This window comes from Panulirus ornatus, chromosome 24, assembly GCF_036320965.1.
Source record: "Panulirus ornatus isolate Po-2019 chromosome 24, ASM3632096v1, whole genome shotgun sequence".
NCBI lineage: Eukaryota > Metazoa > Arthropoda > Malacostraca > Decapoda > Palinuridae > Panulirus > Panulirus ornatus.
In genome coordinates, this window is record NC_092247.1 from 5027025 (window position 1) to 5045065 (window position 18041).

An 18041-nucleotide genomic window follows, 5' to 3' on the forward strand; every position below is an offset into this window, starting at 1 on the left:
TGTTAAACATTTTCATAAATTCTGGCCTAAGAATATTTTTCAAAAAGCAAACTAGTGATAGTGCTGGGTGTAGTGTTGCAGAGGAAGTACATTCCACTAAACATTTGCAATGTAGACAAGGGTGTGCTGGTGCATCACTTGCATGAGTCTAATGGTGTTGGGAGACCAAATTGGAGGTGGGAAGATGGAGTGAAAAAGATTCTGAGTGATCGGGGCCTAAACATGCAGGAGGGTGAAAGGCGTGCAAGGAATAGAGTGAATTGGAACGATGTGGTATACCAGGGTCGACGTGCTGTCAATGGATTGATCCAGGGCATGTGAAGCGTCTGGGGTAAACCATGGAAAGTTGTGTGGGGCCTGGATGTGGAAAGGGAGCTGTGGTTTCAGTGCATTATTACATGACAGCTAGAGACTGAGTGTGAACGAATGGGGCCTTTGTTGTCTTCCTAGCGCTACCTCACGCACATGAGGGGGGAGGGGTTGTTATTTCATGTGTGGCAGGGTGGTGATGGGAATGAATAAAGGCAGACAGTATTAATTATGTACATGTGTATATATGTATATGTCTGTGTGTTTATATATATGTATACGTTGAGATGTATAGGTTTGTATATTTGCGTGTGAGGACGTGTATGTATATACATGTGTATGTAGGTGGGTTGGGCCATTCTTTCATCTGTTTCCTTGCGCTACCTCACTAACACGGGAGACAGCGACAAAGCAAAATAAATAAAAAATAATATGTTTTATTATATTTACATAATCTAAAAACAAACAAAATTTAGAACCATAAATGAATGTACAAAAACATTCAAATCTGAAATGTGTTCAGACATATTTCTAAAATCCATAACCCACATGTTCCTTGGTTTCATGGATAACAGATTCTTTACATTCTGCCTGTACCTGCAAACTTTAAAATTGACATCCTGTTACACAGCCTCCTGCATTGTATTGCAGCATATCTTTATCATAATCAATGAGCATTTTTAGATTCATGATACAGCTCTCTGTTTAATAATGTACTGCAGCATATTTCTATCACAATTAAAGAGCATTTCTAGATGACATCATAAGGTGCTATTCAATGAATATGCTTCAAAACTCAGTGATGAGAAAAATTCTCTCTCCAAAAAGCACTTTCATATGTAGCTACAATTTAATTGAATGGTCTGAATGTAAACTTCTTACTTATTTCGGCATCCTTTTTCAGCTACAGCTGTGGCTGACCACATGACACAAGTAGCGTAAAGTGGTAAAATTTTCTTTAACTACAGTTGGTACAACTGGCTCATGACCAACTTCTTGAAAGTTCAGTGGATGGAGGTATCTATCAAAATACTTATTAAGCAATTTTCTACGAATGAAAGGGCAAAATCTATCCACCGTATTATAATCTGGTGGTAGACAGGTGAAAGAAAACTGATAAAGCATTTTTACGTCTATATTTGACCAGAATATTAACAGGCCCCCAACACTGATAGTTTCTGTGCTTTCTTAAATGTTACTAATCACAGGAAAGTAATAATAATGTTACAATAGCAAGTACCATTTACTCATCCATAAATAAAAATCCTTAATTCTATATCTATATTTATGTATACAATGTCTAGACAAAGAATATATGCTTATAAAAATAGATCAAATTTTGGTCACTATAGGAAGTGCCCATGATAGGCTTAAATCTTGAATACAAGAAAAGGTTAATCAATAGGTGTAATCAATCTGTATCAGTATTACATCCCAAGGGATACAGTAGAAAGAACACTACCCAAGTCATTAACTCAATATGTTTGGATACGGCAAGCAGTTATGAAAAACACTATAACAATGCCAATTCAGCTTTACTCGAAGGAACAAAAGAGAACACCCTGTCTAAAGAAGCTTTGAAAACCTAATTTTATTGTCACAACCCAGAGATAATCATCAGCTCTAATGAAAGCCCTCTGATTATCAGATCCTTTATCTTGTATCTAAAGTAGCCTACTTAACAACCTGTTTTTGAAAATCAGTTACTAATGACATATTGAAATAAATTTTCACTACTGTCAGATGATCATGTGAACAGTACCATATTCACATTAATCTTATTTCACATACTTCACCAGCTGCAATACCTAAAGTTTTCCCTTATTTCATTAACTCTTTATTCTTCGCCTAATGCTACTCAACCGTGAACTTACAATTTCTATATCTCTTTAACATAACACATTTCTCCTCCTTTCCACTTACCGGTACAGTACTATTGTTACTTTTGCAATAATGTCTTCCATTTTGCTCTTATACCAGGCCTTGTGCTCTGCATGATCAGACATTCCCACTTTTCAATTCATAGCCAGCATAAATTCCTAATCCATAACTGACATCTATATAATTTGACAGACAAAAAATGTAATATTTTCTCAATTAAGTAAGGGCTAAAGCAAGCCATAATTTGGGAGAAGGGGCCACAGTCTTGAGTGCATTCAATGACATGTGGAAGGGTCAAGGAAAAGATTAATAGATCTAAAGGTAAAGTAGTTCTGACAACATTGAATGTATGTGAATTTTGGGCTTTGAATACAAAAGAAAAGAGGGTGGATATGATGGAAATGGATTGCCTGAAGACAATATGTGGTGTGAGGCAGATGAGTCAAGTAAAGTATGACTGTGAAAAGAAGTGCAAAAACAAATGCAGCTAGATTATGAGAACTGTCCAGGGTGTGCTGGAATGCTCTGAACATCTGAAAAGGATGACAACTGTCATTTATTTGAAAAACAAATGCAGCTGAATCCCTTGATACTATATACTCAATGTCAAATAACAAAATTATTCCAAACATCTTTCTCTTCATTATGATGACTGTACTGCAAACTTTATCTCTTCTATCAATATTACACATACCTTCTGACAAAACTGAAGAAATATCATTTTCAGCACTTCACTTTATATCCTTATACATAAATATAATTATGTTTTCCTTCCAATAAGCTCCTTCATCAACTAGTTTACAGCTACAGGGCAAACACATCTCTCTTTGAGAATATCAATATTGCAGCTGCGATGTTACATATGATTCTTGAAACTGAAGATAATGACACATACAGTATATGTTTTTAACTTTGGTGTATAATGTATACTTTCGTATTAAGGAGGCTTTCTAATAATACTTGATCCGTTTCCCGCATCAGCAAGATAGCACCAGGAAAAGACGAAAAATGGCCCATCCCCCCACATACATGTATATATACATAAATGCTCATACACACACATATACATATCAACATATACACATAAACATACATATACATACACAGACATATACATATATACACATGTACATATTCATACTTGATTGCCTTCATCAATTCCTGGCATTACCCTGTCCCACAGGAAACAGCATCAGGCAAGAAGTAAAAGATCGTAAGAAGCAAACTATTGACAGTTGCCAATTGTAATAAAAAAATCTGTAAAAATCTACTTTACTTAATACTTTTAAACTCATACACAAATATGGAGGTGCTAAAAGTCATCAACAAGAGTGAACAACGCAAGATTTACCCATTATATGAAAATTTAATAAAGAGAGATGGCACTAAAGGAAACATACAAAGAAATTCAAAGGAGTAATAACATGTAAAATATGGATGTCTGAGAAACTAGCAATTACACGATATACTTAGAGGTTTGGTGAAAACACAGGAATGTTTTAATGAAACAGTACGAAAATCCAAGTTTCAAATTGGAAACTATGTACAAGAGATATTGTTAAATGTGTCTATACCTTCATCAGACCCATGTTAAATAAGATATGAGCTTTTTAACAACACAATGCTACTTAGAGGGATACCATTTCATATTCACTGGAAATTTTATAATGTTGAAATGAATCTTTCATAAACACATAAGACTGCAACCTTTGACATTGTATGTCATATATGTCTTGTAATTCCACTGCATACTAAACTGTAATCAACAAACCCACTGATATCAATTAACTATATACCTGTATATTCACATTACATCCTATACAGTAAAACCATTAAGAACCAAACCGTAAATTTCATACTCATATTACATCCATTTAAAACAACTCTTCATCATATCAGTCTCAATACCATAACACTTAAACAAGTATGATGATTAGACTATTCATATTACACAACACAAATATCACAACTCTACATAAAATGAACATAACCTACTTCACATTGGAGTGCTGCACTGAACTTCTGGAGGAAGAACAGTGGCTAGGGCTCAATGAGCAGAAGAGTAGTAACAATTATTTGTCCCAGTGGGGGTATGTGCTTCTGAACAACAATTGCTTGAATGAGAACTTACACAATTACGTATGTTTGCTACTTTGTGAAAAAGAACAAAGTAAAAAGTAGCATATTCATTGGTCTGTAACAAGCTTTCCCGGATGAAGGAACGAGGAACATTATATATTTCTTACCTAATGACAACAAATTAATTTGAAATAATCCTCATTTCTTCTTGTAAGAGTCATATCACTCTAGATTTTCAAGTTTTGTTTCAGTATTCTATAAAGTCATTTGCAAAAAAGTACTTGCTTATATACTGGTGCAAGACCCTTGATTGCTAAATTCTACCTTGACATTTCTACTTATGGGACCCCTGTGAAATTCAAAGAGCTCTGTATGTCATACAAATTTTTGGATATCCTGAAAATCTTTACAATCTCCAAGGAGCTTCAACCTCTGTGCGGATGGCAGTAAAATCCCTTTTTCTTTCCTTGTGTGTTTTGCTGTTTTTCTTTATCTGACTGCTTCCCCAACCTTAGTGAGGTAGCAACAGGAACAAAAAAATGACTTATATGCATACATCCACTCTTATCATGTATACTGCACTGGCATTATCTTTTTACCCCATTCTTAAATCTCTCAAGCCTGTCTTTAGGTTTTTTGATAATGTGGGGGACCAAAAAGGCAATTCATAGCTAACAAGTGAGTCAGAGACAGTCAATTTGATTTGTGATGATCAGCACAGACATTTTGCTCACAATGAATCCAAACAATGCCTTCTAAGAGTGGCCATATTACATAAATTTCATATCTTTACAGATGAAAACGTCAAGAATCCTAACATGGAGCCTTTCAAAAAGGTTTTCCAAACATCCTTCACTCTTAATATTCATTCTTTTCTCCAAAATGCATTTTAGTACTTGATACATACCAACATTACAATTCGTATGCCATCTTTGAGGCATGGATAACAATATATTCAGGTCATTTGGGGGACTTCTTCACTCATTACTATGTATCATCACAAATCTAAACTAAAATTTAGGCCCTGTTGTAGATCATTTACACACAATTTAATATCAAAATCAAGTCAAGAGTTGAGGCTTCTCTAATACACTCCTCCTTTCTTTTAATAAGTCAGTATTCTGTCCAATTTAACTATCTGATGTGAATGACAATCCAAAATTAAAGTTTATAAGCATTGATTAGGTCAGCATACTTCAATTGCTTGAATTACTTACTGAGACTATTTATCGTAGCTTGATTATGCCTTTGCCATACCACTTTCTCAGTGGCAACTAAGTTGAGGAAAATAAGTCGAGCTAAGCTGTTTTGCTTTGATTGCTGTAGACATCTACAGTATAGCAAAATTCAAACAGCAGTTAAAATGTGAAAACACCCATAACTGAATGAAATAATTTGTCAGGAAGATAATCCTAGGTATTGAAGAGAAGCAGGGATTGGGAATAACTAAAGGTCCCAGAATCAAAAGTAATACCAGGGCCTGAGATGTCTCTCTTGCTTAACTAAGGAAGCGTGCTCAAACTGTACTCATATTTACAGTAAATGACTGAAAAGCACCCATGTTTATTGAAACTGTTGTCAAATCCAAACATTCATGAGTGAAACCATACATACAGTGCTGGGACCTTGCACTGCAGCAAACAGGTGCATCATATACAGCAATGAAGGAAACATCATTTCTTGAGAAACATTTGATAGAACATATTCATCTGACAGCTCTATTTATCACTAATATTGATTCTCTCTACAAACTCCTAGATCTCTCCTCCTTGTTTTGCTACTGAACAAATTACAGTAATTCACTCCATCCAGTACCAGGGTAAAGTTAAGGAAAAGTATCTATCCTCATCCCTAGCATGTGTTTAACATTATCATAAAGCCACAGCTTCATGACTACACTACGATCATCAGCATAGAAACAACCTACTCTTTCAAGAATGCATTCCTTTTCACCCACTGACAATGACATCTCCTCAAAGGTAACTTTTCACTTGCAGTGTAACCTCGTGCAGACAGTATCCAGCATCATCTTAAAAATATTTCATGGAAGTTATTGCTGTCACGTAAAAACTATGTTCATGTAATTTTGATTGGTACAAATCTGCAAATACCTTTTGTTTAAATAGTTACTGTTAGTCACATTTCAAATGACGATTCCTACCTGCTCTTTCAAAAACTTTCACTGCATGTGACATCAATTTCACTAACCACTCTATAATGTTTTGGTTGAGACTTACATCCTCCTTTTCATATTGGTGATACATAACATACACTATTTGAGTACTTCTGCAAAGTTGTTGTCATCTAGGCTTTGTCTCAACAGTAACATTGGTTTTGTATTTGCCATCACGGTCTTTTTAATGAAGTACCAAGTATTCCATTTGGCCCCAATACTGAGTTCCCTTCAAGTTGTTCTAATAATGTAATTATAATGTTACGTTACTTTAAAACCTAAAAATGGCACAGTTGTCACACTTCGATTATTACTGGGCTCAACCTGTGGGCAGTTGCACTATGAGCAAAAAGACACTTTCAGCAATGCTGTATCATTGTCAATTGACAAAAAGGGATACAGTCTTGTCAAGAGCATCCTCTGGCCAAAAGTCTATAATATAATATCCCTGTTCCTGCAACCTTGAAGCTGCAGAAGCCCCTTAAGAGAGGTCATGAAGTTTTAAAGTTATAAAAATCTTGTCTTCACCAATCTATTCATCATTCATACTGATTGCAAATTTACACTCATAATTTAGCATTACACATATTTTCTCAGCATCATATTTTCTACTATTCTCTGACTCCAAAAAAAGGCACCATCTTTGCTGAGTAGTACTCTGATTAGCTTACATATGAGACTACTACTTTGGACTCTATTCCAAGCAATGATTACTTTCTTTTCAGTTATTCTTTGTTCCCTTTATAAGACTCCATCATTTGCTAGTTAGCATTTCCTATTTTTTCTTTAAGCTGTTCTATCCTCTCATAAGATGCTGCCAATCATCTTTCTTTTTCAATACTCTTCCTCTATTTTACCACTCTTTCTATTGATACCTTCCTTTTTTTTCAACATATTCTCTTTACTGGCAAAAAATTTAACCATTTCTTTCAGCTTCTCATAACACACATTGCTTGCAAGAACCTGAATGTACAGACCACCATCATGGATAGTATGAGATACTGGATAGTATGAGTATATATGGGACAGACATTAAGAGAAGTAGTGAAAAGAAAAATGGTGGCTAGATATGCAACGTAGCAGCTAATATATGCATATGCTTATGGAAAAAAAATGGTCATGTAGAATAACTACACTTCAAGCAGCTCAGATTAATTTTTTGAAAAGTTTACAGTAGAAGCTGGAGTGCTAAGAATATGTCAAAAGGGAAAAATATGAGAAAAGAAAGGCTGAAAAGTGTATCTGAAAGAGACAAAGAGCAAAAGATAAAGAGGATGACCAAAGTAAAGACAAGAGGATTCCATGAATAACTGTTGTGTTACAGTAAAGACATCTTTTAATATGTTCTAGGATCATGGATTCTGGAGAAAATTTTGCATGAACCATCTTCTAATGCAACTGGCAAACATTTAGGGAAAAAGGACAAACAATCTTGAAATCTGCCAAATATTGATCCAAATTTCTTAAAAGAAAATAAATGTAATTTAACATATAGCAATACTTTTGCCTACTTTTAAACTATGCCTCATGTTTATGACTTTCCAGCATAGAACAGTATATAAACCTCTCGTTTCCAATATAATTTACTCCACAGGCAAGTATTCCAATCACTGTTCCCAGGTAGCTTTCAATGTTTAACTCTTCCGGTCACCAAAAATGCGAAGAAGTTCAAGGAATAAATTCAGGATATCAAGGTAAAGGTTAATTGTTGCTAGAATGTACTCCTCTGGTGACAGCTTCTGCATCATCATCTGAAAAAATAAATCAATGCATAGTGAGGATCATCAAGTCTTTGATGAGATGTATAGAGAAGACTTTGAATGAGCCATCATATTACAAGGTTGAAAATATATTGTACACCTAGCACCCACTCAGCAACAGGAATATATTCCTAAGGAACCTGTCGCTAAGTGATCCACCTTTACATGAGCAAGTGAAACACATTGCATTAAAGCAGTTATAATCCTGGGCAAAGAGTTTCCATATTGAAATCTTAAATATGAAAAGTACATCAAACAGCTTATGAACAATATAACACTCTCTCTCATCAGGTGATTTACATGATATTCAACAGAAAATTAGAGAAAATGTGGCATTAAAGGATTAAGGTGGTTGGAAAGTGGGATGGAGTGGAGTAATCAATATTAGAAGGAAGAGAGATCAATACTAGGCTCGTCTACATCACCCCTTAAATCATCTGATTCAGAAACTGTTTCAATGGGAGGTGGAGTTTTCTTAAGCCTTTCCAAAAAACTATTAAGTGTTAGCTGTTGCCTGCCTCTTTCTGTCTCTTAATATCCCTGTTGGCAATGCAACATCTAAAACCACTCTTGAGAACACTAGCATGCAGTAATGGTTGGGATACATGTCATTAAAGAGGGTTACAATATTGTCTCAGTACTAAAATGCTTCTGCTAACCCCTTGGTTGTACAGCAATTGCTGCAGTTGAGTGAGTATGACCCATGATTTTCTGGCCATTATCATACTTCCTAGGCAACTCTACTTTCACATCAAATGTGACAGTCTTATGCTATCACTTTAATGCTCTTTGTGGACATACAGAGATGGCTACACATTGTCTGGAGGTAGGATACACAGAGATAAATCGAAGGAAAGGCAACCGCTCCATGCAAAGTGGAGGTATGAATCAGAATGTATTTTGCCAATGGATACGATATCAATCAAATGTTACTATGCTGTGACATCATTATACAATTGATGATGACTCAAAAAATCTTTAACATTTCTTCAAATACTTCATCATTAAAGGAAAAGAATGCATAAAAAATTTGGATTTTGTTTTAAGTCTGTCACAAATGCAAGGCCTTAAGTGTCTTTATCTAACCCTGTACCTTAATTCTTAAAGGCTATAACTCTATAACGTCACTACGCAAGCAGCTGCTATATGAGGGATAGGTGTTTGTACTTACTACAACAGTTAAATATGTTGCTACATAGAGAGTATATTAACACTGTTATATCATGATAACACACAACTGAGTGACTAATGGTATACATTACCTGGGTGTCATAAACAATGAAGAGACAAAAGATGAGAGCAGATCCACCAGCTAATGCTAACTCCAGACCACTGCTCCCCAGAAACATGTTCATTAGTCCCAGACCAATCATAACCATCAATGCAATTACCAATCTGTAGGCAAAAAGATTCAGAAAAGAAAAATCACAGTATTCTTAGGATAATAAAAACAAGTTAAGATTATTAACATTATCAGAAACTCATGATAGTGTTAACAAAGAACCAAAAAAATCAGACATTAGTATTTTGAATGGTATGTAAGAAACAAACTCCTTATCTCAGCTCCTACCTGTCAGAGGGGCCAGCTTCCTCCACTCCAGTCTAAAGGCAAACACACCCATCTCCCTCACTCCTAATATGCTTGGTGAATTGTTTGCCTAGGGCTTCTTCCACTTCCTCCCTCCATCTCTTCCCTAGTCTACTTGTGGTCTTGCATCATGAAACTGGTATATCCATCTTCTCTAAGCAACCCTTCATTCCTCCATCCTTCCACCTTTCCCTGCACTAAGAGTATACCCATCATTTGCCTTATTCCAACATTTCAAACTCTCTTACACCTTGCTTTTCTAACCACTGTCTCCAATGTTCTCATCTTGGACACATGAAATCTGCTTTTGAATTTTGAAAATCACTGCCCTATCTTAGCCCTTCTCTCTGCTTCCCAACAAAATCAGTCCTCTCTACTTTTTGTGATATGAAAGGATCTTTCAATATTGGTGGTAACACACCTACATCTACATTACACTTGTCATTTCCTTTTTAACACTTCCATCTTCCTTTGTCTTCTGAGAAAGCATTTCTCAGGTATTCATATTTCTCCACTTTTAACTGACTTGCCTCTGTTTTAACATTCAAATCCTCTTCTTCTTCCCTGCATAAGCTAAAGCTCAAATTATTTCTATTTCCTCCACAGTCATTCTGATTTTCATTTGGATAAGGCAACCATTTCAACATCTAAGTTCCTCTTCCAGCTCCCTTTCATTTTCACAGCAGTAAGCTACTGCTTACAACATCTACTGCACCTTCAAGTCGAAAAAACGGCAATTACTCTTTCGCCTTCCAATCTTTGATGGAGGTGCACAATGCCTACGGCCACCTTTTAAAACAATTACATATGAATTCCTCAGTTAGCCTTCAGTCAGCATGGGGAGGATCTTACAGTAGACTGCTATGTGTATAGAAGATGACACTGACCAACATCTGCTCATTAACGATAAGTAATCTAGTGATCTATATGACACTATCTATGATGAAAAAAAATCTACTTGATGATAAAAAGAATAGTGTTCACCAAAACACTGCATAAAGGAAGTGATGACAGTAGACATCTGTTGATGCCAGGCTGAGTAGTGCTTATACATATCTTAGCAATACATTCCCAAGAGAATTTTTCTTTCCTTCTTTGTTTCTCCATAGGAAAACTGAGGCCTATTTCACTTGCTTTCTCTATATATATCCTTACTCTAATACAGTATAATGTTCCCAAATTTCATGAGAAAAAAATTTCCTTATGAAAACACAATTTCAAAAGGCCCAAGAATTTCAAATGCTAGTTCGAGGAATTAAGGCAAGAAGACATACATATAAACGCTTATCACAAAATCCAGATGCAAGGGAGATTGGTAGGGCAAACATAGGATCACTCATAGGATCAGTTTTCTACTTTTTGTGTAAGAAATAATCATTTTTGTTGTACATGAATGAAGAAAATTCAGTATCAGTCAAAAAACAAAAATACGTAAGCCTTGTTAAACTTTATCATAACCCTGCTGAAATAAGTAAGAAGCACCCAGCATCCAGTAGCTGTGTCACTGACATTAAAAACATAGAAAACTATGTCTTCATGTGAAACTGGATGTACTGTTGCAATAAGATACTGAACAAAGTTTTGTCAATATGAGCGAAGTGCTTTACTTTGTCATAAAGTAAAAATCTTTAACAATTATAGCAAAGTGCAAAATAATATATGAGAAAATGTCTAAAAACATTCCCTAGGAATGTACTCTTTTCATAACAATAAGACTATAATACAGTTGGCTTCACTTAAAATAGTAGTTTTCATGAATGCATCCTTTGCTTTAAATGACTGCAGCTAATCTAGATATCTAGTGCAACCTAAGAGTGCCATTTAGCAGTGGCATATCATGGAGTTTTGAAGAATCAGTAACTTTCTTCTGCCTGAGAGAGACTCAGTGACAAAGCATGGAGGCTTACTGCGCTCAGGACACTAAATAATGTAAGCAGCCTTCAATGAAGGGAGGTGACAGCCAATTATGGTAAACCACCCCCTACTTCCCTTGTGTCCATTACCGTGAGCAAGATAGAATGGCAACAAACAAAACTGAGATAGAAAGAGACAAAGAGAGGGGATGAAAAAACTTACATAGACATCCATAAATCATCTACTCTGCAAACAAAGCACAATTTTCTATACTCCTTATCTCAAGGCCCCTGATGAGACAGCTCACTAATACTGTAAGAGCACATCAACATAACATGGGTATTTACACAGATACTGTCGTTCTTTACTAAAAACAGCAATACATGATAAAATGTCATAAGGTCTTATCATCACAATGAATATCAATATGCTGTCACACTACAAACAAAGAGATCTTAAGCAGAACAAGGATTCACCATATGCTCTGCTTGTCAGGTTTCGGCAGGGCAATAATTCTCACGAAATATATAATAAAAATGGGTAAATTGTCAGAAAGATAAAGGTGGTTATTAATTTGCTATATCGACTATCACACAGATTTAGAATATTAAATGCATCTAGCTAAATGTGTACACTTAAACCTAGACAAAACTTTTAATCCACTTACCCAACCCCAATGTTTGTAAAGTCTCGCTTAGTCTGGAAAGTGTATGCTGTGAGGCCACCAGTGATGACTAGGGTGAGGACAAATGCCTTCACTACCACTTCTGCATCATACATACTCACTGCTACTCCCACAGTGATAGCCTCTACCACTGTGAATGCAGCCAGCAGCACGAAATTTATGGGAACATGGTGTCTGAAAGAAAATTGTAGCCAACATATTAACTAAATAGTGTAAGACATTATATAAATCTAATACATTAATGAGTCTTTATTGCTCATATGCTATCAGGGTTCATTATAACTGAACAATCCTGTGTCCTAGAGATAGTTTTTGTCATCTTTCAGTGTTTTATTCCAATATTTTGCTAATTCCACCCTGGTTTTAATGCATTCTGGGTATATTAAGATAGGTGCACTCAATCAGATCAGAATATATATGTTTGATTTACCAAAACCATGCAAATGTATGTTGCAACCATCCCAAGTAGATCATTTTTATATGCTACAGCCCACAGTGAACTCTCATTTACATGTTTTGCTATACTGAAATGAAAAACTTTGTCAAGAATCATAAAATGTTGCAGTGAAATTCAGGAGCAATACGATTTTACAAAACATTAATGTAGCACTACAGCATACCAGAAAGAAATGCCAATAATCAAACTCAGGCAGCTGTTAAGGACAAGTGATGCAAATAAAATCCTAGCTAAATAATGAACAGATATGTAAAGGTAGTGAATGTTCCATGTCTATGAAAAGCATACTAATGTAATCGCAAAAGGTAAACTTACCTTTTTACATGAAGAGCAATCATAAGTACAATAACAAGGGGAAGGCACATTATAAGCATCCAAGGGTTGGCATGGATGGTGTCACGTAGAACTGGAGTGTAGGCAAATGCTGCTGCTACAACTACAGTCACAAGCAGCTGCACCGACAGAAGTCCATACACCTTGCGTAAAAATCCTGCAAATATTCATTACTTACAATAATGTATCATATATTCCATTTACTGACAGTACTAAACAGCTTAAAAGATATACTCTTGGCACACTCCAAAGCATCATTTAACAAGTATTCAGATTTGATGTTACTAGAATTGTTCTTACAAGGGATAGGTAGAAATGTAACATTTCTCGTAACAGTAAGGAATCAATAATACGTCAAAGGCAGGGAGTCTGGCCTTGTCTGTAATTACCTATTTGTACAGTACTAGGAGGAAGTCCTACATCTGTGGTGCCCAATCTTATGCCGTCTTTACTATTAGACAACTTTTCAAACTTTTATGTACAATCTGCACTGGCAGTCTCATCAATTAGGTTTTTCCATTCATTTATGACTCTCATTCTATTACCATCTCTTAACAACTTTTCCAACAAATTTCCTGTTATGACCTTTCACTGTTTTTCCCTTGGTATCTTTCACAGAACTGTTCAGTCAATGCTTTCATTCTGAACTAGCAACTTAAAAAGTTTGAATCATCTCCCCATATTCTCTTATCTTCCATTGTGGACAAATATATTCCTTCTACCTTCTCCCTGTGACTGAGCTCTCTATTTAAAGTATTCTCTGGGCCTTCTCTCTTAGATATAAATGTTTCAGTATAGTGACCTAATTTATGACACATACTTTATTTATGACACATACTTTAATGCAAATATGTACACAGTTTACTGAACATTTCCTTATCCATGAATGAACTGCAATTCTAATATCAAGCAGCAAATAATGTTAACATTTAGCCTAATATGGTGTTCTGGTAAAGGTCTTGAGTGTTATGTTTTAGGGGGAGCTGTAAATCTAAAAAATCCAATTTTACTTAGATTATTCCAGGTCCCTATAGCATGGGAGGGGCCTTTAAAAATCAGAATATCCAACTTTCCTAATACCAACCCCATCCTATTACTTTGAAGGGCCCTGAAAATGAGGGGATCTAACTTCAATATCCCAAAGCCTGATAGTCTGGGGCTCCTGAAAATTACAGGATCATTCCACTTGTGTAAAAGAATGTGACACAAGGGAAAAAGAGTTGTGATTGAGTCCCTGGTTACACCAATTACAGAAAGGTCTTTGCATTTGGTTCAAGATCTAAGGATCTGTAAAATGACTGATTGACTGAAGTAGCATTTGAAGTGAGATACTGGTGTATTCGTGAGACTCTTTAGCAATATAAGACTATAGGATTTGGCATAATTACTAACATCAATATAACACCTCTATAGGTTTGATTACATTTTGTTTAGTTTTGTGAGATTTGTCATTGTATGACAAGTCATGATAGTACTACACTTTTACTCATTTTACACATCTTTACCTCATTATTTCCATCTGCCTTGCTCATTTTGTGTCAAGATCCATGCACTCAGACTTCTATAATGTTATATACACACCAAAAAATTAATTGTTACATTGACTGTTTTTGACTATAACACTGAATGGTAAACTAGAATTTTACTGAAAATCTGAACAAAAAGAACTTGAAGGAGTTCATCCAACACAAACATAACTGCACTTGCTTAAAATTGAGACACACTATCAAAGGAATATCAAAGTCAACTGTACTATGAAGACGATTTCCATAAATAATATTTCAATAAGGAGGCTTAAGTTCAGTGCAATACATTAGTAATTATATAAAAAGTTTTAAAAGAAAAATGCAAGGGAAGTAAAGTATAGAGTAAATACTGCTATGCTGATTAGGTGCAGCATAGAAATTATATTGATTTCAAGGAAACACAAATAAAAGAATTCCTTATATTAGCAAAAGCAAGTCACACGAGTGCTCAGGATTTACTAAGTTAAGGAAAATGTTAAGTCAAATATCATAAGTGTATGAGACACTTGTAGATATCAACAGGTTAAATATAAGTGTATGATACATTTGTGGATATCATCAATTTCTTTGAAACCTAACTTCTAACAGCTACAATCTCTCTCTAACAACATCTGAAAAATATGGTTATCATAGTTGTGATCCAGTAGCACATTATACACTGGAGTGCTATCTATCTATCTCCGATTGGATTGGATTATAAAATTTAGGCTTACAAGCCAAGCACTGGAGCTTCTAGGGCTATTAAGTGCTCTTAATACAGATTAAAATATTCTATCTTAAGAATTCATTTTAATTCAAACGAATTAACACACACATATATATATATATATATATATATATATATATATATATACATATACACATGCACAAAGACACTTGCATAATATATAATATCTGTCTCTGATGCCTGTTCCCACCTAGAACTACCACAAGGGGTGGATGCAACAATACGGTCTCCATAACTAGTGAACTACAGTACTGCTTCTCAGCCTTTAATGCCTCACCCTTAACAAGCCACTGGCAGAAAGCAACTCTAATGCAATGTGTGCAGAGGCTCCTCTCTAATGTGCCTACTGACTACTTCTACTTAATGTTCCTACCTAATATTCCTATCTACTTCTTCGACCCTAAAGTATATACCTAATGCTCCTGCCTAAATGTTCCTAACTACTCCTATCTATTTCCCTAAAAGTTAAGAATGAGCTATGTGAGTTAAATGTCGTCAAATGATACGTATATCAAGGAAAGATTGCATGTTTGTGGAAAGAATGCCAGTAGTCCACGTGTAGGTGAGGCAGAAAGAAAAGCCAGCCACCTGGGGTCAGAACAATGTAACTTGACAACTACCGAAGTGGTAGTTCACCAAGCAGCCATCATTAGCCCACCAGATACCCAGGCGGGTCGTACTGGTTTTATACCTCCCTGGTCGATAGCTGCCAACTACTAACTACCTACTATATTGGAATGCATCATAACAACCAAACAACCTTCGGCATATTCTTACTATGTGGGAGTAAGGAAGACAATGATATACCATTGATATATTTCAACATCTATAATTAAGGTGAATCTTATCTGTTACGGAAATTTAAGCACGGTTTTCATTGATTTTGTTCATTTTATAAAGTGTTTCACCTAATTTAAAAACAATTAACAACATTTTCTTTCAGCTTCATAATACACCCTACCGACATATCGTCGTATTAAATTTATTCGACATTTTCATATCCACTCAGCTTCCATAACCTCGCCTAATTCCTTAAGAATATATATTTCTAGGCTATTATTGAACTATATAATTTCTAATAAGAACTACCAAGTGACATATATTTATGTTATGATGCAAGTAGGACATTTCCCGCCCAATTTAACAAAATTATAATTGCATACCCATACGAATGTAGATATGGCTCGTTGCAACATTTGAGCCATACATGAAGTCATTCACGATTCCTCCCTTCTCTGCTTGACCCCCATCTTGAGGGATGAGAAGAGTCGTAGACATGGTGATGCTAAATTGAATCTTAATCCATAAACTTAAGATAAATCAGTAGGAATAACACATCCGCTGGTGACCATCCGTGTGTACTTGCTCCGAGAGGCCATGTGACGTCACACCCTGTGTTCGAATGCTTTACTTCGATATTTTTGATAGATTTATCTGGTACTTATGATACATCATTCCTTGTTATAACTTGTAATTCATTCACACATATACACCAACATACATTTAAAGCTCCTAGAGACAAAATTGACTATCTGGTAATGATTCTGCTATGCTAAAGTGAAAGCCATGGTTTAGGAAAAGTAGTGATACACGTCAACATGAATTATTGCAACAATCTCCTCAAGATGAGTAATATGAATGTATTACACAATATATCATAGAACTGGACGAACATTAACAAGATCTCATTCTTTTATTCTCCTATTCTACCTTTTGTCATTTACATGCAGGAAGATAATGAATAAGACAAGGCGAGAAAGTTCCATCCAACCCGGATACCAATTCAGCACTGTTCGCATTCAAACTAAATATAAATATGAAGATGTGCAGTTGAAAAAAAAAGTACTTTTGAAGCCGCAAGAGAAAACAATAGTGAAAGTGCGGAACTAGACGCTCTTTTGTTTGTTTGGCGCTTGGCTTCGCCCGGGAAAATTGTTGGCAAAGTTGGACGAGTTATCAAGAAGACGGAGATGGCCTTAAATAACCCTGGAATTTGATAAGCCTCAAGCCCAAACACCCAGCTGACCAACCTGCCGAGAGGACAAACACTTCAAGCTACTTTTTAGGTATGTGTAAGAATACATGAGTGAAGTTTAAGAGGTGAGTTGTGAGATTAATATTAAGGGACGCCAGATTGTGCGCATGTTGAAGGAAAGCGGTGTTTCTTCGGGTTTCACTGAGCAGAGAGACAGGGTATGTGCCACATATATATCATGGTATGAAGTAATTAAGAGAGGGTAATATATGAAACTAGTTGAAGAGGAGAAATGTGAGATTAACTGTGGGGACACGAGATTGTGCTCATACTGAAGGAAACTGGTGTGTTCAGGTGTGCTCCACATATCATGGTATGAAGTATTTAAGAAAGAGTAATATTACCGTTTCAGACATCCAGCGAATCTTGTAAAGTAAGTTAGGCTAGGTTTGGTTTGGCTGACACTGTTGTTCCAGTAGTTTTTGATGTCTTGCACGATTCTGATCATTTTTACAGCAGACCACTATTTTTGTGGTTTCCCTCCACCCAAAACCCCCAGTTCCCTTAACATTATTAATGTTACTTTTCAAAAGAACGAACAGAGGGAGCCATGTGAGTATTTTTCCTCTAGGGCCCAGATGTCTGTTTCTGATAATACCTTGCAAGGAAGAGAGAATAAGTATGAAAGACGTAT

The 18041-nt window shown here is 35.7% G+C and overlaps 1 protein-coding gene across 1 annotated transcript; it reads right to left on the minus strand.

Moving 5' to 3' along the window:
- Window positions 1-1430: 1430 nt before the first annotated feature.
- Window positions 1431-16768, minus strand: LOC139757020 (protein lifeguard 4-like). The gene is made up of 5 exons (XM_071676984.1): window positions 16536-16768; window positions 13102-13276; window positions 12312-12503; window positions 9465-9597; window positions 1431-8193 (listed from the first exon to the last, which is right to left on the minus strand). Exons 1-5 carry the CDS (start codon window positions 16648-16650, stop codon window positions 8077-8079), a joined length of 732 nt encoding a protein of 243 aa, XP_071533085.1. The 5' UTR covers window positions 16651-16768; the 3' UTR covers window positions 1431-8076.
- Window positions 16769-18041: the final 1273 nt, after the last annotated feature.